Raw genomic sequence first — 23,955 nt, 5'->3', positions numbered from 1 at the left:
TTAATCAACCGAATAATTCAACTGAATGTAACATGAATGATATTTCAAGAAAATGGCATAAAACTGCTGAAAATTTGAATGGACCAAAGGTCCTTTTCACTATTGTAAGCTACTTACTACCATCCAGCTCTTTTGATTGCAACAATGGCTTGCTACATTTTGTCTTATTGTACAAAGGCAAGACTGAGATGATCTCATTGTGAATCAGACTAAACCGGTTTCCAGTACTTACTGGTTCTGCAACTGGCTAGCGAGTTGTAAAATTCAATGTCTTACTCGTAATTTCCATTCCTAATAGCTTCAGAATAATGTCCGGAAGTTGCAAGAAAGAGATTAGATGTTGAAAGTAAAGAGGAAATAGTGAGAATGGTCATATTTTTGAGGTAATTGTAACTGAGAACTTCACACGTGCATTTAAAAACCATTCAACTGACTTGGTAACTGGATTTCTCCACAGCACAAACCTATCCCTAAGTTGACTGTAAATTTGCAGCATTCATGCATGTAGTGGCTACAGGATAGCTAACACTAATCTGCAAAATTACTAGAGATTTGATCTTGTAACATTCGATCACAAGTCATTCAGTTGTGTGCTGGAGTATAATCACATTTGATCTCAAGACATTTCTTTCACTTAGCAACTGATGCAGCTGTTATGAATATCACCAAACCCCAAATTAAATGTTTCACTTATTTGTCCCACAATGAGATGTATAATATCAAAGAACACAAAAAACTTAAATCAGTCCAAATTTTAAATTAAAAATGAGTTGTGTGATATTTCTACAAAGTGATATTGTTACAAAGTACATACCACTTATTCACCAAAAATATATTTGCTAGGAACAACATTTTGTGAAGTTGGATGACATTAGTCAGAGGAGGTGGCAAACCAGTGATATTATCACTGGACTGTTAATCCAGATACCCAGCACCCTGATGATGTCAGGGAAGGGAGTATCAGATTTCTAAACCAAGTTGCTTTTTGAAAGAAAGGTGTTGAGTGTCTTAAAAGGTATTAAGGTAGATAAGTCCCTGGGCCTTGATGGGAGGTATCCCAGAATATTGAGGGAGGCAAAAGAACAAATTGCTGGAGCACTGACAGACATCTTTGTATCCTCTTTGGCCACAGGAGAGGTCCTAGAGGATTGGAGAATAGCCAATTATGTCCCATTGTTTAAAAAGGGTAGCAGGGATAATCCAGGAAATTACAAACCTGTGATCCTCATGTCAATGGTAGGGCAATTATTGGAAAAGATTCTCAGGGACATGTCGAAGCAAATGGACTTTTTAGTGACAGAAAGCACGGTTTTGTGTAGGGGAGGTTGTGCCTCACTAAGTTTAGTTTTTTGAGGAGGTGACAAGGATGATTGAGAAAAAAGCAGTTGATGTTGACTACATGGACCTCATTAAAGCCTTTGACAAGGTCCCTCATGGCAGACTGGTACAAAAGGTAAAGTCACATGGCGGCAAGATGGAAACAGAACTTGCTTAGTCCTGGGAGACAGGGTAGCAGTGGAAGGATGTTTTTCAGAATGGAGGGTTGTGACTGGCAGTGTTCCACAGGTATCAGGGCCAGGACCTCTGCTGTTTCGTGGTCTACATAAATGATTTGGAGGAAAACGTGGTTGGTCTAATTAGTAAGTTTGTGGATGACACACAGATTGGTGGAGTTGCGGACAGTGGGGAGGATTGTCAGAGTATCCAGCAGGATATAGATCAGTTGGAGGCATGGGCAGAAAAAGGGTAGATAGAGTTTAATCCGGACGAATGTGATATGATGCATTTCGGAAGGTCAAGTACAGGTGGAAATTATACAGCGAATGGCAGAACCCTTAGGAGCATTGATATGCAGAGGGATCTGAGTGTGCAGGTCCACAAATCACTGAAGGTGGCAACACAGCTAGATAAGGTAGTAAAAGAGGCCTATGGCATGCTCCCCTTCATTGGAAGGGGCATTGAGTATAAGGATAGGTAAGTTATCCTGCAGCTTGATAGAACTTTGGTTTGGCCACACTTGGAATATTGCGTACAGTTCTGGTCACCACATTACCAGAAGGATGTGGATGCTTTGGAGAGGGTGCTGAAAAGGTTTACCAGGATGTTGCCTGGTACGGGGGATTTTAGCTATGAGGAAAGGTTGGAAGTACTGGGTTTGTTTTCATTAGAATTCAGGAGTTTGAGGGGCAACCTGATAGAAGTTTATAAGATTGTGAATGGCATAGGTAGAGTGGAAAGTTTGAGGCTTTTTCCCAGGGTGGAGGGCTCAATTATTAGGGAATACAGGTACTCGGTACAGAGGGATGGGGCGGAGGGGGTGTGTTTTTAAGAGGTGGGCGAGGCAGGTCTTCACACAGGGTGGTGAGTGTCTGGAATGCACTGCCAGAGGAGGTGGTGGGAGCAGACACATAGCAGCATTCAAGAAGCACCTGGATGAGTACGTGAATAGCAAGGAAATAGAGGGATATGGATCCTGTAAGTGAAGATTGTTTTAGTATGGAAGGGCAAAATGTAGTAGTGCAGCCTTGGAGGACCAAAGGGCCAGTTCCTGGGACCTAGGTAGGAATCCCATCACAGAGATGGAATTTGAATTCAAGAAATATCATGGAATTACCATTTTAATGATGACCATGAATCCATTGTCAATTGTCAGAAAATCCTGTCTGGTTCACTAATGTCCTTTAGGGAAGGAAACTGCCATCCTTACCTGATCAGGCCTACATGTGACACCAGACCCACAAATATGTGGTTGACTCTGCCCCCAGAGGGCAGATAAGGTTGGGCAATAAATGATGGCGTAGCCATCGACGCCTTCATCCTGTGAATGAATATAAAGAAGTATTAAAAACCAGAAATTTAGGAATAAACTGATAACTTTCTTAAATTTAACTTTTTAACTTTTTAACTCTTTAACTTTATTAAAACATGATTCAGAGAGTTGAGGTGCACCATTGTTTAGGAAAAGCACTAAATTGACCAATTTCAAAAATAAAGCACAGGCCAACATGAATATTTCTTTCCCTAGTCTGTACAGAGCACACAGTCAAACTTCACACCTCTTTTTTTCCTTCTCGCTATCTCTTTCTCTTTACCTTTTTCTGATTATTTCTTTCTCTCATGGTCTCTGCCTTATTCTTTTGCTCGATATCTCACTTCCTCCCTCTTTCTCTTCCACTTCCCTCCGTCTTTCCTCCTCTCTCTCACTCTCACTAACTTGTCTGCTTCTCACTCTCTCTATTCCACACTACTTAGCCTCTCCCCTCTCTTCCCTTCTCCCCCTCTCCCCTTCTCCTTCTGTCTCACTTCCCCCTCTCAACCTCTCCCTCTGCCCGCCCACGCTGTAGTCCCACTGCCCGCTTGTGCTCTCGCCCCCTCCCCGCCCATGCCCCTCTCGTGTCCCCTCCCTCGCACCCTTGTCCCTCCCCTCACCTCGCCCCTTCCTCAGAGCTGTGTGTTCTGTGTGTCATCGGACTTGAAACGTTAACTCTGATTTTTTTTTTCTTCACAGATGCTGCCAGACCTGCTGAGTTTTTCCAGCAACTTTGTTTTTGTTCCTGATTTACAGCATCTGCAGTTCTTTCAGTTTTTGTATTTTGTTTCTTCTTTAATTCTGATGTCAATCTTCAACTAAAGACTACAATGTTTTTCACTGTCATATCCTGACAGGCTCAAATATGTGACAGCATAGATCTGCAGAACGTAGGACAATTTTTTTTTTTATTTACACAGTTATTTTGTAGACAATAATTTGGAAGATGTGTGTATGCATACATATAAAGATCTTCCGTCATGACCTCACCTCTGGGCTAGAAGATTGTGTGTTCCCTTGTATCTTGACAGACCAGAGCACGAAAATCTAGGTAGATTTTTCTGCGATGTACTTGAGGGTGTGCTATGCTGTCAAATGTGCCAACTTTTGGATGTGCTGTTAAATTGAGGCCCTGTGCTGTCTAATGAACATAAAACAAAAATTGCAAGCTACAGAACGGGAATCCTCCTCTGTGTCACAACACCTCACAGTCCTGCCATGGCAACCTCTGCAAGACATGTCAGATCATCGACATGGATACTTCCATCACACGTGGGAACACCATCCATCATGTACAAGATAAATACTCATGTGACTTGGCCAGCGTTGTCCATCTCACATGCTGCTGGCAAGGATGCCCCAGAGCATGGTATTGGCGAGACCATGCAGATGCAACGACAACTGATGAACGAACACCATGCAAAAAGCATCAGACAGGAATGTTCTTTCTCAGTGGGGGAGCACTTCAGCGGTCAAGGACATTAGGCCTCGGGTAAACATCCTCCAGGGCGGACTTTGGGATGCACAACAATGCAAAGTTGCTGAGTAGAGGCTGATAGCCAAGTTCGGTACCCATATACTCCCTCAGTGTCTCTCTCAAACACGTGTGTACACTATTCCTGATGAAGGAGCAACACTCGGAAAGCTAGTGTTTTCAAATAAACCGATTGAACTATAACCTGATGTCGTGTGATTTTTGACCATGGCCAATATTTATCCCTCCGATCAGTTTCATTAAAGCATTCAGGGTATTACCATTTTGCTGTTGTGTGCTCTTGCAGCGCATTATTTGGCTGCTGTATTTTCTACATTGCAACAAAGGCTACACTTGAGAAATATTTACTTGACTGTAGAGTGCTTTGAGATATTCTGAGCATCATGCCTCATTCTGATAGCATGCTGCAAATGGAACCCCATTATTCCCAGAGTTGTCACAAAAGTTCAAGATTTTATCGAAGAATGCAAAAGTTCCTCAATTACCTGTTTCTTTAGATCCAGGCCAACAGAAAATATGGACCAGATTTTTTGTACTTAACAAAATTACTATTAATTACAAAATGAACAGAAAACTATCTCCAGGTAAACAACTATGAACTGTCGACATATAAATCCTCCTAGTTAAAACTCTAACCCCTCTTATAGGACTCTGTGTAAACATGTTATGGGTGCAGGGGAAAAAGCTGGAAAAATAGTTCGATAGTTCCTGGCAGCAATCGTTGAGATGATCTTTTTACTTCCAGGACGGTGTTCTTCTGTCTCTCCTAGGATATTTTTTGCCCCCTTGCAGTGGGTGCGGAGAGACAGCTTCTAAAATTATGAAGTCTCTGACTTATTGGTTAAAAGCAACAGATTACAGCAGGAAGTGAGAGGAGAAAACTGGCTTTCTTTAGGCTCTCCGTATTTTCTGCTGCAGAGACACACCACCCCTTCTGGAGGTCAGCAGAATTCGAGCAATATTGGACACATCCACAAGCTGTTCAGTTACCCAGCAGCCAATCACGTAGCTGTAGGCAGGCAGACAGCCTTTGTCATCAACAACTGGCCATCACTCCTCACACCAATCAACTACTTGTTGTTGACTGAATCTCACTTTTATACACACCCATAGCTGCCAGCCCATCAGCCCCTCTCCCACTGCTTCAATAAAGCAGCAGTGGAAATACCACTTACAATGAGTTTCAGTAATTTGTGCAGCAATCTCTTCAATAACCATTGGTTTTAAAATGATCCTCTTTCTGTCTACAGTAAGAGAAAAGATACAGACTTACATGAGGTTGTGAAAGACATGTAAATGTAAGCTTCTATTTGCCTATTTGTGGGCCATGTGCCCTTTGTTCCAGAAGGGCTCACTTTCCTTGATTTTTCTTCAGTGAAGAATTGTACTGAGGGGCCCCTTATGTTTTATTAATACACAGTGATAACCATTGCTAACATGTGATCGGATAGATAGCTGCCAGCATCCTCCTTTTCTTGTTGGGTCTGCAGGGCCTACTTGGTTGTACTGAAGCACATGAAACCACAATATAGTCTAATGAGAAGAGGCTTTGGTCTTGAACGAGATGAAGTCTTTTGCACAATAGCAATCAGGTGGAAATTACATTAGTTGGGTGGACATCATTACTCAAATTATTGACAAATCTAGGATAATGAATCTGTGCCCTTCAAGACTCTAAGATGTTCTGCCTTTCCCCACCCAAGCCCTTATGATATCATTTACATTGCATAAAGCTTAATGTTAGTTTTAGCATTAATCCTTTCCGAGCCATTACCTTTTACATCATCTCCATCCATGTTTTTCTCACTAATTAATACCTGTACGTTATTACATTTACCACTACCCCTTCCCTCCTGAGTCTTTAGACTTAATATATTCAGGTAGTTTGGAGGCTTTGCCATTCTTCCAGAACAAATTTTTTGTGGACTTGAAAGATTGTTAGGGATTTGCCTCAAGAGCTGTTGACATTGATTCTTAACGTGTAGCTCTTTGACCAAGCTTTTAATCATTGTAAGAACTCCGCAGCTAGTACCTAGTTCTGCTAGGATCTCCTTTGGAGTAGAAGCACTACCACCAAATCTCCTTGTAACACTAGTATTACAGGGCCTAATAGCATTTAAGTAATGAAGGCTTAATCATGTCTAAGTCTTCAAAAGAGGCATATGCTTGAGTAATAAGTAGTAATATATTACGTTTTAATTAAGATAACAACAGGATAATTAGACTAAGACTGCTTTGCCTGAATGTATTGTTGTGTAGTGTCTTGTCGCTTTACTACATTAAGAGCGCTATATACATTTTTTTGTCATTCTTGTTATAGCTGCACAGGCTGGTCAGGTTAATCTGTGATGATCCTGATTACCAAGATACCACTAATTAATTTTAAAACACAGATCTAGCAACTTGAGACTGGGTATCCATGAAGTGCTGTGGGCCATCAGCAGCAGCAGAACTTTACTGTCAAAATCTGCAGCCGCATGAACTAGTATATCCCACATTGTACCCCTCACCATCCAGCTAGGGCTCAAACCTGGTTCAATAAACTGTGCAGAAAGGCATGCCAGAAGCAGCACCCGGCAAGCCGAAATACAAGGCATCAACCTGGTGACGCTGCAATACAGGACGACTTGTGTGCCTCACAGCATATAGAGCTATCGCATAAGCAACAAGTGACAGACAGGGCTAAGTGATTCCATAATTTGCAGATCAGATCTAAGCTCTGCAGTCCTCCCATATCCAGTCATGAATGGTAATAGACAATTAAACAACTCATTGGAGGAGGAAGCAGCACAAATATCCCAATCCATGATAATGGGGAAGCCCAATTCATCCGGGTAAAAGACAAGACTGAAACATTCAACTGGAACTACGGTTTGGGTGATTTATTCTGGCTTTCTCCAAGTAACCACCAGCATCATATATGCAAGACTACAGCCAATTCATTCCATGTGACATAAAGAAATAGTCGAAAGTACCGGATACGGCAAAGGGTCGGACGATATTTAGGCAAAAGTGCTGAAATTGTGTGATCCAGAACTTACTGTGCCCCTAACCAAGCTCTTCCAATATAGCTACAATGCTGGCATTGACCTGATGATATGGAAAATTGCCCAAGTATCTCCTGTACAGAAAAAGCAGGAGCAATCCATCCCAACCAGTTGCTGTTCCATCAGACTAATCTTGATCAAAGTAATGGAATGGGTAATCAACAGTGCTATCTAGCGGCCCTAGCATATCACTAACATGCTCACAAACACTTAGTTTGCAAGGCACTGCCTTCATTACAGCCTTCATTCAAACAAGGACAAAAGAGCTGAACTTTACAGATGAAGTGATGCTGACTATAACATAAAGGCAGAATTTGACTAACTGTGATATCAAGAAGCCCGAGCAAAACAAGAGACTGGGTATCAGGGAAAAAGATGAAAGATGGTTGTGGTTGTTGGAGACCAATCATCTCTGCTCCAGGACATCTCTGTAGGAGTTCCAAGGTGTCCTAGGCTGAACCACCTTCAGCTGATACATCAGTGCCTTTCATCATAAGGTCAAAAACGATGACTTTGATGATTACACACTATTCTACACAATTTGTGAATTTTCAAACACTGAAGCAACCTATATTCAATGGCATCAGACCCCACTATAAACTTCATTGGGCTACCATTGTCCAGAATGTGAATTGGACTAGCTGCACAAGTACTGTAGCACCAAACACAGGCATGAGTCTAGGAACTGTGATGCAAGTAACTCTCTCCCTGACTTCTCATTTTCTGTCCACCGTTTGCAAGGCAGCAGTCAGTAAATGCACAATAGATCAGTTTGTACCTTTTTGTGCATTTGCGACAAAGTAATATGTCGTAAGTACATTCAAATATAATTTTGTGACGGTGATGGGAAATGGAGAGACATAAAATAAATTTCTGTGATTACAAGCTCTGCCTTTTTGGTCACTCATTTTGATTTTCCTGCCTTCCTTTCTGCCAACGCCAGTGCTATTTTGGACCTATAACCGGCAGAATATTTAAAAGTAATGTTTATCTGTAACAGTGAGGAATCAATTATGATATTATGGCAGATTTATAACTTTTTCAGAAATGTTACAATTGCAACAATAATTCTTTTAATGACCTTCATTCTCTTTTGTCTTCTAGGTATGGCAAAATAGTATCAACAAAGGCCATCCTGGACAAGACAACTAATAAATGCAAAGGTATATTTTTGTTATATGCTGGATACCTTCTTGAGGATGGTATCTACTTATGGTAATCCATTTTTCACATGTTCAAAAATGTAACATTAAGATGTTCAATTATGCTATTATAAACTGCTATCCTTGTTCTTTTACTGTGGCTGCTCAATTTGAAGTATTTAGCTGCTAATATTGCATTTCTCTTTCTAATTATTGATTGTTTAGTTTTCTCCGCGTTAGGAAACACAATTACCTGTTCGTCAGATTGTTGGACAACTCCAACCTAAAATACATTTTATCTAAAAGAGTTGGTTATAAAGTATTCATCCATCAATCATTTTGAACGGTGTTATTTTGCTAACAAGCATTCTATGCAATATGTACATTGAGAATTGTTTTTATGGGTTTACTGAGAGTGGCAGAAATGGTTGCTTCCCTTTAGACTGTCCAGGGACAGGAACCAATGGTATCAAGGGTGGGCAAATATTTAATTCTACTAAAAGAAAGGCCGAGAAATTTAATTGTGTAACACCTATCTTTCGGAGTGCTGAATGACTGCCTAAACAATCAATATAATAGGCAAGAACTGTGCATACGATTTCAGTCAGAAGCAAACCACCTGCCATTTTGGAAACATCTTTTCTAGTCTTCAGTTCCAACTGTAGGAATGAAAAAGTGTGAAGAGCTGATTTAATTTTGGTTTCTGAATATTACGGATCTTTGGTATTCCCCAGCATCAGTCTCTCAAATTGCTGAAACTGCCCAGCATCATGTAGCAGTAACTGACAGGGAAGATCCCCACATTATTTGAAGGGATCATACAAAACCTACAGCTTAGCTGCTGTTTTTCTTGTCAAGTTGCTCTTTACTCTTCTGGAATTATTTTGGTATGTAGGCTCCCTCTTGGTTTCACTGCAGGCATTTGTCATTTACTGGAACTATCTTTTGGTATGGAGGACGAGAGGCAAAAAGCAGGACTGTAGGAGAGGAAGGCCACTGCAAGTGGCTATATATGCTGTGAACTTTCAGAGAACACTTTATGTTGTCTTAACTTGGGAACTACATTTGAGCAACTTGACTTCACAGAGAAGGCCATACTTGAATAATATGGGGAAGTTAAGGTTTAAAGGATATTTGATAGAGATTTTTACCATCATAAGGGGTGGCTGGACAAAATAGATGGGGAGAAACTGTTCCTATTGGCAGTATTTTCAAGAACTAGAAGACACCAATTTAAGCTTTTGGCAGAAGAAGCAATGTGATATGTGAGGAGGCATAAAATACAAAGGCCAAGAGGTTATGGTTTCTAAAAAAAAAATAATTATCCATGAGATGATGGTATTGTTGGCTAGGCCAGCATTTATTGCCCAGAGGGCTGTTAAGAGTCACCCACATTGCTGTGGGTCTGGAGTCACATATAGGCCAGACCAGGTTTCCTTCCCTAAAGGATATTAGTTAACCAGATGTTCTTTTTCTGACAATTCACAATGGTTTCATGATCATCATTAGCCTCTCAATTCCAGATTTTTATTGAATTCAAATTCAAAAATTTGCCATGGTGGGAATCGAACCCAGGTCCCCAGAAAATTAGCTGGGTCTCTGAATTAACGGTCTAGCAATAATACCGCTAGACTGTCACCACCTAAGGGTACACATGTTTAAAACATTTGTCCTACCTTAATTGGTGTGTTGCGTCCACTTCTGGGTGTGATACCTTCGAAAAGATATGAAGGCATTAGAGTGTATACAAAAAATATTTACAAGAATCATTCCAAGGATAGGATTAGAGATTATTTTCCTTAAAAGAAAAGGTCGAGAGGAGGTTTGATGGTGGTAAACAAAATCAAAAGGAGTCTGGATAGTGTAGCTTGGGAGAAATGTCCCATTGACAAAAGGGTTGAAAACCAGGGCACATCAAGCTAAAGTTTGTTTTGATTTGATTTATTATTGTCACATGTACCTAAGTACAGTGAAAAGTTTTGTTTTGTTGTAGTACAGGCAGATCATACCATTCGAAGTGCGTAAGAATAATAGAACAAAGCAAGGAATACACCATTATGGTTATAGAGAAGGCGCACAAAGACTGACGTCAACATTAAATTTGAAATTTGAGAAGTCCATTCAGAAATCTAATAACAGCAGGGAAGAAGCTGTTCTCGAATATGTTGGTATGTGTGTGTTTAAACTTTTGTATCCTCTGCCTGACGGAAGACGTTGGAAGAGATTATAACCGGGGCAAAATGGGTCTTTGATTATGTTGGCTGCCTTTCCAAGGCAGTGTGAAGTGTAGATGGAGTCAATGGATGGAAGCTTGGCTTGTGTGATGGACTGGGATGTGTTCACAACTCTGTCATTTCTTATGGTCCTGGGCAGAGCAGTTGCCATACCAAGCCACGATGTATCCGGATAGAATGCTTTCTGTGGTGCATCTGTAAAAACTGGTCAAAGTCTTTATGGACACGCTGAATTTCCTTAGCCTCCTGAGGAAGTAGAGGCATTGCTGCACTTTCTTGACCATCACATCAACATGGGTTGGACCAGGACAGATTGTTGGTGATAGTCACTCCTAGGAATTTGATGCTCTCTATCTTTTCCACCTCCGCTCCATTGATGCAGATAGGGGCATGCTGTCCACCTTGCTTCCTGAAGTCAATGACCAGCTCTTTTTCTGTGCTGACATTGAGGGAAAGATTGTTATCTTTACACCACGCCGCCTAGCATTCTGTCTCTTTGCTGCGTTGAATTGAAAAGGATCCGAAAATGATATGAGAAAAAGCATTTTTAGTGTCTGATAAGGATCTAGAATACACTTGGCAGAACCAAATTCAGTCGTCCCTTTTTAAAATAGCAATTGGATTGTTAATAAAGAGAGAAAATTTGCACAATGTGGGGGAGAAAAGACAAGGGATTGGGATAAATTAAGGACTGTTGGACCCAAAATAGGCAGTTGAGAACTCTTAAGTAATTCTCAAATAGTTTCTTAAAAAGCAGCAATTTAGATGTGATACATTGGCTAAGTAAATAGGCCATATGCCTGCAAATTCACAGCAATGTGGTTGACTCTTAACTACTCTCTGTGATGGGCAATAAATGTTAGTTTAGCCAGCAATGCCCTCATCTTGTGAATGAATTTTTAAAACAAACAGCAAATAACTGTTATATTACCAAAATCAAACTAATTTACAGATACAAAAATTATTGACAAACTGTTTGGATTATCCGCAACACACACGCACACACCCACACCCAAGGATATAAGATCATTGCTGTCTCGTCCCCTTTTTGCCCTCCTGAATTCCCTCTTGTGTAGACTTCTACTGCCCTTCTACTCGTTTAGGGATTTACTAGATCACAGCAGTCTATACCCGACATATGCCTCCTTCTTTCCCTTGGCGAGGACCTCAATTTACTTAACAAGACAATGTATTATTTAACCACTAACCGCCAAATGTTCCAATATAGGCAGCATCCCGTAAACATACCCTTTGGCAAAATGTAATGCAACAAAAATTCTCACATGCTGTCTCTCCCCAGTAGAAAGAAACACTGAAAGAAACAACCTATCCTTTGATTTTTTTTTAAGCAGAAACCTTGCTGCTTGAGTCTTCAATCTAGCAGCAGAGAAAACTCGAGTTGTCCATTCCAGCAGCTAACCAACAAAAAAAAACCAACTGAAAGCAAAACTAAAGTCCTCAGAGCCTGAGCCCACCCACTCATGATTCTTTTGTTTTAGTCTGAAAAAACACCTTGGGAGAAACCCAAAGCTATTTACAAACTATGTGCCAGAAGGAGACACCTCTCTGCTGTGACAAAACCCCTCTACAAGAAAAACCGGACAGAGCACATTTCGTAAAGGCATAATATCATCACACTAGGCCAACATGTATTGCCCATCCCAGATAAATTTTTGAACAGTAAAGGAATTAAGGGTTATGGTGAGTGGGCGGGTAAGTGGAGCTGAGTCTCAAAAAGATCAGCCATGATCTTATTAAATGGCGGGGCAGGCTCGAGGGGCCGGATGGCCTACTCCTGCTCCTAGTTCTTATGTTCTTATGTTCTTAACTGTCCTCTGGGCAGAGTCAACCACATCACTGAGGATCTCGACTCACATGTAGGCAAGACCAGGTAAGGACAGCAGATTTCCTTCCCGAAAGAGCATTACTGAACCAGATGGGTATTTATATCAATTCACAGTAGCTACATGATCACCAGCTTTCTAATCCAGATTTTCTTTGAATGCAAATATCAGCATCCAACATGACAATGTCCCAGAACATTAGCTGGGAGTTCCGAATTACTAGTCCAGTAACAGTACCGCTACCATCAACCCAAACACTTTTCACTGTATTTCTCTAGATATACATGATCATAAATCATTCATAAGTGGTTACGAGTTAATCCCCTTGTAAACTCACTCTTGCACACAAAGGTAAAAATCATGGGTGTTATGGACAGAGGGAGAACTGGGAAAGCTGTTCAGAGGTCTCTGTTCACAGGATCTGCTGTGATGATCCTTGTGCTGATCAGAGCACTGCTTTTTGATTCTTCTTCTCCAGATGCTCTCACTGGTTTGTAGGAGGTGCAGGGTAGCTGGTTCATGCTTATAAAAGACTTACTAATTAAAAGTCACAGCTTACTGCAATTGCTGAAGGAGAAAGAACGGTTTTTCAGGCTTTAAGTAGCTTTTACTGCAGTGAACAGAGAGGTTCTGAGCTGGTGGAGATCTAAAGGCTTCTTGCTATCTTGTGTACAGCCCCAGACTGTTCAGTTATCTCTGAACTAATCACATTAGTTGGCAGGCAGAGGACCTTTGCTCTGTGGACTAGTTACCAGTTATTGATAATAATGAGTTACATGTTGCTAACTGTATAACCATTGATGTACGTCCCTTAGCGCCAGCTTGTTGGCAAACTACACTGCAACTACTGCCTAAATATGCAGTGATGTAAATGATACTTACAATAAGTGTCCAGTTACTTGCTTTTAAAAACTGTAGTAATCCTTCTACAATCCTTTAAAGCAGTTATTTTCCCATTTCAGGTCACAATCAAAAATCCAGTAAAGCAAAGATGTGGTTTTCGCAACATTTTTACTTGAGTGAATGTGCGTTATGAATGATAAATAAATGATGTATGGTATAAATGAGGTGCTCTCGCAACATCTAAGAAGCATCTGGATGAGCATTTAAAATGCCAGGGCATAGGCTATGAACCAAATGCAGGAAAAATGGAATTGGTCCAGTTTGGTGTTTGTTGGTTGGCATAGACATAGTGGGCTGAAGGCCCTGTTTCTGTGATTGATTGTTTTTGCACTCCAGTTTTTAAAAGAAAAAGAAATACAATGAGAGAGAATAGTTTTCAAAAACTACATTTACCAGGGTAGTTGCATAATTTCACCGTAAGGAATTTGATACTGAGTCCAGATGACTCTTTATCAGAGTCACCTAGACTCGAAATGTTAGCTTGCTTTCTCTCCATGGATACTGCCTGACCTGTTGTGATCTTCAGTAATTGTTGTTTTCAGTACAGATTCCAGCATCTGCAGTAATTTACTCCTACATTTGATACTGAGCCTGGGAATGCTGCAGTGAATAAAGCCTGTCAGCTAGGAGGCTGGAGTGTGATAGAATACTCTCTCGGATGAATATTTGTCTGGATGAGTGCAGCTTTAATAACTTGGAGAACCTCAACACCATCTAGGACAAGCGGTTTGTTTGAGAGGCAACCCATCCACCAATACAGTGCAATCTCCAATGCAATGTGCATACAAAATGCTGTATAGCAACTCAACAAGATTCTTTCTGCATCTTTTAAGACTGCAGCCTCTACCACCTGCAAGGACATAGGCAGCAGGCACAAAGGAACAACAACATCAACATGTTCCCTCACAGCAAAACAGCATCCCTACCTAGTAATTTACTGCACTTTCACTGTTTTGAGATTGAAATGCTGGCAATCCCCAATGACACGTTGGATGTATCTGCACCGGTTGGACAGCAGTCATTTCTCTGTATATTAGTGGACTGTAGTATAATTGGATAGGCACATGGATAGGAGAGGTTTTGAGGGATATAGGCCAAACGCAGGCAATTGTGACTAGTTCAGTTTGAGGAACCTGGTTAGCATGGAGGAGTTAGGCCTGAGGGCCTGTTTCCATGCTGTATGGCTCTATGACTTTACTTTACTCTGCATTTCATGATAATCGTACAGTGACAGAAATGGGCAAGCACACAAACAAAGTAATGAAAGGTCAAAGGGAAGAAAATCATCCAGGACAACTCAGCTACGTAACATTCATGACAAACTGGATGAATTGTTAGTACAGTACAAATAAATATGTGATGGCCATTACAGAATTTGGTTATAAAGTTAGAATGGGTGGAAGTGACAAGGGGAGTAGGAATGCCAGGGAGCATGAGCAAGAACACAGAGGAGAGTGCCAGAATGTGGTGGTACACCAAGGAAAGTGAGCGTGAGTGTGACAATGCACGTATGTTTGTCAGGGACAGTGACACAAAGTTAGTGCAAGTCAAGGAGAGTGACAACACAAGCACATATACCAGGGAGAGTGTTAGAATGCATGCATGTGCCAGGGAGTGTGACAACACAAGCACTTGTCCAAGGGCAAACATAAGAGTACACACGGTGCGGCACGGTGGCTCAGTGGTTAGCACTGCTGCCTCGCAGCGCCAGGGACCCAGGTTCGATTCCACCCTCGGGCGACTGTCTGTGTGGAGTTTGCACATTCTCCAAGTGTCTGTGTGGGTTTCCTCCGGGTGCTCCGGTTTCCTCCCACAGTCCAAAGATGTGCGGGCTAGGTGGATTGCCCATGCTAAATTGCCCATAGTGTTCAGGGATGTGTAGATTGGTTGGGTTATAGGGGGATGGGTTTGGGTGGGATGCTCTGAGGGTCGGTGTGGACTTGTTGGGCCGGAGGGCCTGCTTCCACACTGTAGGGATGCAATCATTCTATTCTATGACACATTGACAGTATCTTCTCTCTCACCTGCCTGCCCCATGCCCAATCGTGCCTACTTACCCACCTGTTTGCCCAGCCTATCCGCTGTAGCCCATTCTTGTCTGTACTAACTCTTGCTCTCCCACTCAAGAGGGGAGCAAGAGATAAACCAGAAAACTGCAGGCCAGTCAATCAAATCTTGCTGGTGGGGAAATTGAATTCAAAGAATTTCTGAGGGGCAAGTTAATTTGTACTAAAAGGCAGGAATTAATCAAGATTAAGCGGCAAGTTTTCTTAAGAGAAGGTCATGTCTGATCAACTTGATAGAATTTTTTTAAGAGGTAACCAGGTGTGTAGATGAGGGCAATGCTTTTGATGTCTTCCACTTTGACTTCAGCGTGGCTTTTGAAAAGCCCTGCATAGGAGATGTACCATGATAACGAAGGTAAGAGCCCATGAGACCCAAGCAAATTTGGCTAATTGGAACTAGAATTGTCTGAGTGGCAGGAAGTAGAGTGTGGTGGTTGAGGGGTGTTTTTGTGACCGATAGCTTGTGTTCAGTGGGGTTCCACAGGGGTCTATATTGAGGCTCTTGCTGTCTGTGCTATGTATAAATGACTTAAACTTGAATGAAGGAGAGTTGATCAATAAGTCCATGGTTAAGGTGAAAATTGGTGAGGTAGTAAATAGTGAGGAGGATAGCCTTAGATTCCAGGAGAATAGATGGATGGTCAAATAGGCTGATCAGTGGAAAATGGAATTCAACCTGGATAAGTGTGAGGTGATGTGCTTGGACAGAGCAAAACAAAGCAAGGGAATTAATGATGAACAGCAGGATCCTTAGCCATGTCAAGACTTGGAGGGATCTTGATAAAGTGGTTAAGAAGGCATATTGGATACTTGCTATTATTAGCCAAGGCTTAGAGTTTAAGAGCCCAGGGAGTTATGCTGCAACTGTATAAAATGTTGGTTATGCTACAGATACAATATTGTGTGCAGTTCTGGAAGCCATGTTAGAAGAGAGATGTTATTGCACTGAAGGGGGTTGCTGATGAGACTTACCAAGATGTTGCCTGGGCTGGAGAGTTTCATTTTTGCAAAGAAACTTGGATAGACTGAAGTTGTTTAATTGGAGTAGAAGAGGCTGAGAGGAGACATGACGGAGATGTATAAAATTTGAGCAGCATAAGCAGGATGGACGGGAAGAAATGTTTCCTCTTGGTGGAGGAATCAGTAACCATGGAGCATAGGTTTAAAGGGGCAGAAGATCTGGAGGGAATGTGAGGAAATATTTTTTCACCCAGAGGGTGGTGGGAATTGGGAATTCACTGCCTCTAAGGGTCATAGCGGCAGAAATACTCAACATTTAGTATGCCAGGGTATACAAGGCTTTGGGTCAAGTGCTGTGATTAGAATAGTTGGGTGATTTTTTTTTGACTAGCGCAGACTCGATGGGCCGAAGGGCCTTTTTCCTTGCTGAAGATCTCTGATTCTGTGACTTGCCCTGCACCATCTCTTGCCTGCCCCTCCTCCCCTTTGCCCTCCTAGCCATTCTCCCTCACCCACCTGCAGGCACGCCAGCCTGCTCTCTTGCACAGCTGTGCCATCGTGCCCATGCGTACACTGTCATGCTCTCCCTTGTGCACTTGCCTGCCCTCCTGCTCTTCCTTTTACCAGCGCGCACTTTGTCACTCACCCTCTCATCTGCACACACTATCGCTTGCCCTTGCTCCCTCTCACTGCCTTTTCCTTGCTGGTTATCTCCCATTCTACAGCACTGTGAAAGTTTCTGCAAGTATTTGAAAAGAATTGCTGAAGATTACTTACAAGAGTAAGACTAAGGCATTATTAGTGAGGAACAAGAAACCTTTTTTATCCGCCTGCACCTCCATCGCCACCTCCAGTCATGTACAGGTCGTCTCTACTTACTCAGAATATCAGTGCTATCCTTTATTTCAACCTCCAAATATTTGATATTTGAAGTTGTTGAGTTCTGACTTTAAGTTTTCAAGCCCTTCACTTTAGAAGTAAAATCTTCAAGCACCAACAGCAGATTAAGATTAAATTTATTTTTTATTGATGTTTACTCTTAATCATTGTACGTTACAGGCATGTTGGTTTGAATGGTCCTTCTGTGCTGTATTATTCTCTGGCAACAGAAAGTAATTTCAAAGTCTGCACTTAGCCTAAATTAGATCTGTATGATAACTTTATTTTGTTCCTGTTGACATGTAGAGAACAGTAATCCAGCTGCATGGAGCTTGGAAGTATCCATTTTCTGAAATGACTTAAGACCGACTTAGCATTCTTGTGAAAAATGTTGCTGATCAGCATTGAACTCTGCTTGTAAAACACTGAGGAACCCTTTGTTTGGCCAAAGCCTCTGAACATTTGCTCTGCTTAAAAACTCAGTAAAGGTTTGATTTTCAAAACAAAACCAAACCCTTGAATTTGCTTAAAATTACTTAATTACTGAAAGGTAGAAGAACTCACCTGGGAATGGTTTGACTGACATCAGCAAAATAAAATAATTTGAGGTCTTCCAGCTGGAAACCAACTGCTCTGGGTTCTACAGTAAAGGATGTAAAATACATTGAGTCAAATATGCTACAAAATAAAATGTGATCACGTGGGACACAGCTGCAGCTAAATATCTAATATTCCCACAGAGACTCATGGAAATACAGAATTTTTATGAAGTTTTTATTTTGTTGTGTTGCCATTTGTCTTTTGTTTTAAAAGTTTTCCATACGTTTTGTTTTTCTTATCATAGGATCCCTACAGTGTGGAAACAGGCCCTTCGGCCCCAAGTCCACACTGCCCCTCAGAGCATCCCACCCAGACCCATCCCCCTATAAGCCACCTAATCTACACATCCCTGAACACTACGGGCAATTTAACAAGGCCAGTCCACCTAGCCTGCACATCTTTGGACTGTGGGAGGCAACCGGAACAGATGTAGGGAGAATGTGTAAACTCCACACAAACAGTCGCCCAAAGATGGAATCGAACCCAGGTCCATGGCGCTGTGAGGCAGCAGTGCTAACCACTGAGCCACCGTGCCGCTCTACATAGAGCTCTTAAACTGTTTCAAGGTTTGAAGAAAATTACAATTAACTATTTGAAACTTTTTTTAATAATCATGGAGTTACTGTCAATAGTTTATCTTTCCTGAGCAAGTGAAAGGGAATATAAACCAGTAATTTAGGCATAGAGATCAGCACATTCTATATAGTTCTCAGTTTATAGTAGAAGTAAAATTTTTGTGGGTGTTTAATTTCCTAGCAAGCACTTATCAACATTTGGAGCTCTACATAAGGAACACTAATTCATGATATGTTCCTTTTTGTGTTTCAGTTTAACAATGTGTTTTTTATTGTTGGCCCTCATTTTACTAAATATCCAACAACTGCATCTTTATTGTTGCTGTATATTAATTTCAAAAGTTAACCTGAGATACAGTTAAAAATTTATATCCTCTGTGGGTGGAATGATGCATAGTTTTCTGTATGATTTGCACCTGTGAATCAAAAACAGCTGGATATTGTGATGCAAATACTTGAGCAGAATGATTGCACATAGTAATTATTTCTTAGATTTATGTCTTAGAAATACAGAAAACTGCTCTGCACTGTGTCATCTCGGGCAAGGGTGCTTGTTAATATCTATCAAACAGAACTAGAAGATGACCCGTGTTCACTGTAGCTCTAAGGCTGTTACAATAGTGCTTTGCAAGAGGACATGCCTTTCTGGCTTGCACTTAAGAACACTGTTAGAAATGGTAATGTAATTATAATAAATACTTTAGTCTTTGCCTTTGGAGATAAACATGCTATCAGAAGGATTTGGTCTGTAATCTGATCTGAGTGGTTTGCAAATATCCACAAATTAGTTCACCCAATTATAGTAAAACAGTCCATAAGTGCTAATTGATTATTTGTATTACATGTTTAAAATTTCTTATTATTGATCTAGGTCAGCTAAAAAAGTATCAAAACGAGTAACGTTGAATATGCAATAGAATGTATAACCTGAGCTCAACTGTGTTCCTTATAATAAAAACATCACAAATGACGTACAGCTCACAATTATACAAGTTGATCTGAAAATGGAACAACCATGTAAATTGATACAGAAGTGGCATAGACAGTCTTCATATACAATTTTTTTTTAATAAGTCTTAAAAGCTGGAAACATTACAGGTTGCATTAACTTAGAAGAGCAGAAAACATGAAGAGCAGTAGGCCATTTGGCCATTCAAGCCTTCTATACCATCCAGTATAATCATGGCTGATCATCCAACTCAGTACGCTGTTCCTGCTTTCTCCCCATACCCTTTGATCCCTTTTACCCTAAAAACTATGTCTAAGTCTTTCTTAAAAACATTAAATGTTTTGACTTCTTGCTTTCTGTGGTAGAAAATTCCATTGGCTTATCACTGTCTAGATAAAAAAGTTTCTCATCTCTGTCCAAATGACCTCTGGTTTTAGACTTCCTAATCATCAGGAGTAGTCTTGCTGTATTTTCCATTTCTAGTCCTGTTAAAGTTCTGTAGGTTTGTATAACGTCCTGCATCTTTCTTTTAAATTCCAGAAAATATCATCCTAACTGATCCAGTCCCTTTTCATATGCCAGACCTGCCATCTCAGGAATCAGTCTGGTAAACCTTTGTTATGCTCCCTCCATAGCCAGAATATCCTCCTTCAGATAAGGAAATCAAAACTGCGCGCAATATTCTAGGTGTCCTCCCACCAAGGCCCTGTACAATTACAGCAAGACGCCCCTACTCCTGTACTCAAATCTTCTCATTATAATGGTTAACCTTCTTCAATGCCTGCTGTACCTGAATGCTTACTTTCAGTGACTGACGTACAAAGATACACAGATCTTGTTATATCTCCACCTTTCCAAATGTATCATCATTCAGGTAGTAATCTGCCTTCCTGCTTTTGCTATCAAAGTGGATAACCACAATCCACTTCATATACCATGGATTTTCTCATTCATTCAACTTGCTGTAATCACAGTGAAGCATCTCTGCATTCTCCTTGCAGTTCACCCTCTCAGCCAACTTTGTTTCATCCGCAAACTTGGAGATAATAAATTTAGGTACCTCATCTAAACCATTAGTATATATTCTGACTATCTGGGTCCAAGCATTGATTCCTGCAGTACCCTACTAGTCACTGGCTGCCACTTGGGAAGAAGACACTTTTCCCCTATGCTTTGTTTCCTGGTCTGCCAACCAGTTTTCTATTTTTATATTATTACAAAACCCCGAATTACAGAGCTGTAACAGGTAACAGAATAATTTTCAACTATTGGAAGTTACTGATAGACATTTAATCATGTCTGTTTTCATGTCCATTTTTGAGTATTGCTGAAAAAGAAAGACACATGGTTGAAGCTTTTTGTCTTGCACCCATCAGGACAATTGGCAAGAATACAAATTCAAGGGGAAAACCAAAATTTATACATGGCAAATATACCTGTTAATGCTGACCGACAGTGAACTGCTAATCTTTGTTCAGACTTTAAACTAGGTAAGGTGACATTGATTGATCAGGACATTTTAAAATATTCTTTCTGTCTACAAAGAATAAGGCCCTGTGTATTGATATGTTGTATGCAGACATAGATGGTATTGCCATGATACATTTTTCCAGTCAGTTCAGATAAACTTTAGCATTTGCCTTGGAGTTTTTATCATGTTCAAGTGCTTGTGTATTAATACAATTTAAACTATGGTGTTTAAAACGTAGATCTAATCTAATTGAGTAAAATTCTAATGGGGCTGGGTGGACTGGATGCAGGGATGATGCCAGGATGGCCAGAAAAGCAGTTGCAGTCTCAAGATACAGGGTAGAGTGAGATGAGGAGAAATGTCTTTACTCAGAAGATGGTGTACCTGTGGAATTCTCTATCAGAGAAGATTGTGGATGACAAGTTACAAGATATTTGTAGGAAAGAAACAGATTTCCAGCAACTTAATGGATCAAGGACTATGGAGAGATCACTCAAGTATGGCATTGAGGTAGAGCATTGGCCATGATTAAGTTGAATGGTGAAGCAGGTTCAATGTGCCAAATAGCCCTACTCCTAATTTCTGTTTCTGTGAAATATCTATGGATTCTTTCAGGATCTTGTAAATGAAAAATTTGAAGATTTCATATCATAGGCTTCTCAACAAAGTTTTGGTTCTAAATTTCCTGATCTTATCTGGCCTGTACTCTCCAAACATTGATGAAATTACCACCAGAGATCAAGGGTAGTTCATCTTCATATAATCCTTACTCTGGATTATGCTAGAGGATATGACATTTTCTGAAGGTAGCAGTCTGTGGTATCAGTTTAGAGGCAGGACTATTCATCTTACTTTATGGCACATTTTAATTCTCCCATTCTGTTGTTAACTGGCACTCCTTAGGTGACATCATACAACTAATACGTAGGGGACATAGCTTTAAATTGAGGGGTGATCGATATATAAATCAGATGTCAGAGGTAGGTTCTTTACTCAGAGTAGTAAGGGCGTGGAATGCCCTGCCTGCAACAGTAGTAGACTCGGCAACTTTAAGGGCATTTAAATGGTCATTGGATAAACATATGGATGATAATGGAATAGTGTAGGTTAGATGGGCTTCAGATTGGTTTCACAGGTCGGCGCAACATCGAGGGCCAAAGGGCCTGTACTGCGCTGTAATGTTCTATGTTCTATGTTCTATTTGCACTGTTCCTTACTTCTAGGAGACAATCTAGTATTTCAATTTCAGCAGCTGGAGTCCTGGTATATATACAGTAGTATATTGTTTCTACCGATTTGGTACTTCACTCATAGCTTTTTCTGTCTGTTTGATCTTTCCCCTCTCCAACTCTCCTTGGCCAGCCTGCCTGCCCCCCACTCTTTTCCCCCTCCACCTCTCTCCCAAATTGTCTGTCTCATACCTCAGTTAAATTTGCTTCAACCATACCTTCAGGTAGTGTGTTCCAAATCCCAGTCACTCACGTAAAAATCTTTTCCTTGTATTGCTGTTGCTTCTTTTGCAAGTTAATTTAAATCTGTGCCCTCTTGTTCTCAATCCTATCTACTGTGTCAGGTCCCCTCATTATTCTGTATAACAATCAAATCTCTCCTCTATCTTCTCTTCAGGAAGAATAATCCCAATCCCTCCAACCCTGGAACTATTTTGACATGTTGTCCCTGTATTCTGTCTAATCCCTCCTTACTTTCCCTAAAGTGGATGGTGTGCTACAGTTCAGGTCAAACCAGGGGTTGTACACAAGTTTAACATAACCTCCTTGTTTTTTGCCCCTATTAGTAAAGGTTAGGATATTACAAATATTTTGTAATCAACCTGTTCGGAGATGTTGTTGCACATCTCTGGACCAGGTGGCATTTGAACCTGGGCCTCCTGTTCTAGTGGTAAAAGTCTAGTTAAAAGTGGTAGGGGAACAGACTCTACTGCGCCACAAGAGCACTAGCTTAGGATATTACATACTTTATTATTCGGGCCTCAACTTTCCCTGTGATTGTTGTTGTCATTGGCTGTATAATTATTCTTTCAATTTTATCTTGTCTATCTCTGTTCTTCCTATCAAAATTAATTACTTCACTCTGCATTAAATTTCATCTGCTACTTGTCTGCCCATTTCACAAACCTCTGTGTCCTTTTGAAGTTCTACACTATTGTCCACAAGTTTCATGTTAAAAGCAATTTTTGAAATTTTGCTCTGTAACAAATATCTAGGTCATTAATCAGGCAGAGCAAGGATCTTAACACTAACTCCTGGGGAACTGCAGTACAAACTTTTCTCCAGTTAATTTATTGCAGTGAGATAGAATATCTAATTATAATGAAATTGATCACAAAACAATTAGTTATGAAGCAGGCTATTTGCCTATCTAGATTTAGAAATATCGCAAAATTTTTCAAAGACAGGTTCATGTTTCTTGTTAATTGTCTTCACCATTCAGTCCAGATTTCTATTCCTCAGAGTGACCCCTTTCTTTAGTGTAAAGAATTTCTTGGCATTAGTAGTAACTTTATATTTACCTACATGAATATGTATCCCCTTGTTCTACTTTTGCAATTTAATTTAAAATAATATCTGGATTCCTCTCATTTGTTTCCTTATCAATATTGTATACCCCAGCAATCACCTCACTGGTACCTCTTTTCTAGACTCGAAAGCCAAAAACTGATGTTTATTGTCCTTGGAAGGAGGACTGGCATTGTTTTTCAGTTTCTTGAGTTTTGAGAATGAAAAGCTTCCATTATTTCACTGTCTTGTTACTGTAGTTGCTAGAAACACTTACCTATTGCCCCAGTTCCCTCGAAATTTTTCCACACCCTCATCCTTTTAAAATGCAGCTGCAGGCTACATTGTCCTACTTATTTTCCTACCTCACAATTAATGAGCCACCAATAAAGCAGTGCAATTAACATTATAATTAAATTAAGCTCTCATTTCAAGTTCATTTGGGTTCCCTGCCAATGTTTCCAT

The 23,955-nt window shown here is 40.6% G+C and overlaps 1 protein-coding gene across 9 annotated transcripts in view; it reads left to right on the top strand.

Annotated features, from left to right (window-relative positions):
• Positions 1 to 23,955, top strand: part of LOC109910815 (RNA-binding motif, single-stranded-interacting protein 1-like) — a 229,106-nt gene that overhangs the window by 119,012 nt on the left and 86,139 nt on the right. For all 9 annotated transcript variants that reach the window (XM_048598621.1, XM_048598622.1, XM_048598618.1 and 6 more), the window contains one exon: positions 8,456 to 8,514. In XM_048598621.1, coding sequence (XP_048454578.1) covers positions 8,456 to 8,514 — 59 coding nt within the window. The remainder of the gene's footprint in view (positions 1 to 8,455; positions 8,515 to 23,955) is intronic.

The sequence above is a fragment of the Rhincodon typus genome, chromosome 7 (assembly GCF_021869965.1).
Source record: "Rhincodon typus isolate 14 chromosome 7, sRhiTyp1.1, whole genome shotgun sequence".
Classification (NCBI taxonomy): Eukaryota; Metazoa; Chordata; class Chondrichthyes; order Orectolobiformes; family Rhincodontidae; genus Rhincodon; species Rhincodon typus.
This window is presented reverse-complemented; position numbering and strand designations above follow the sequence as displayed.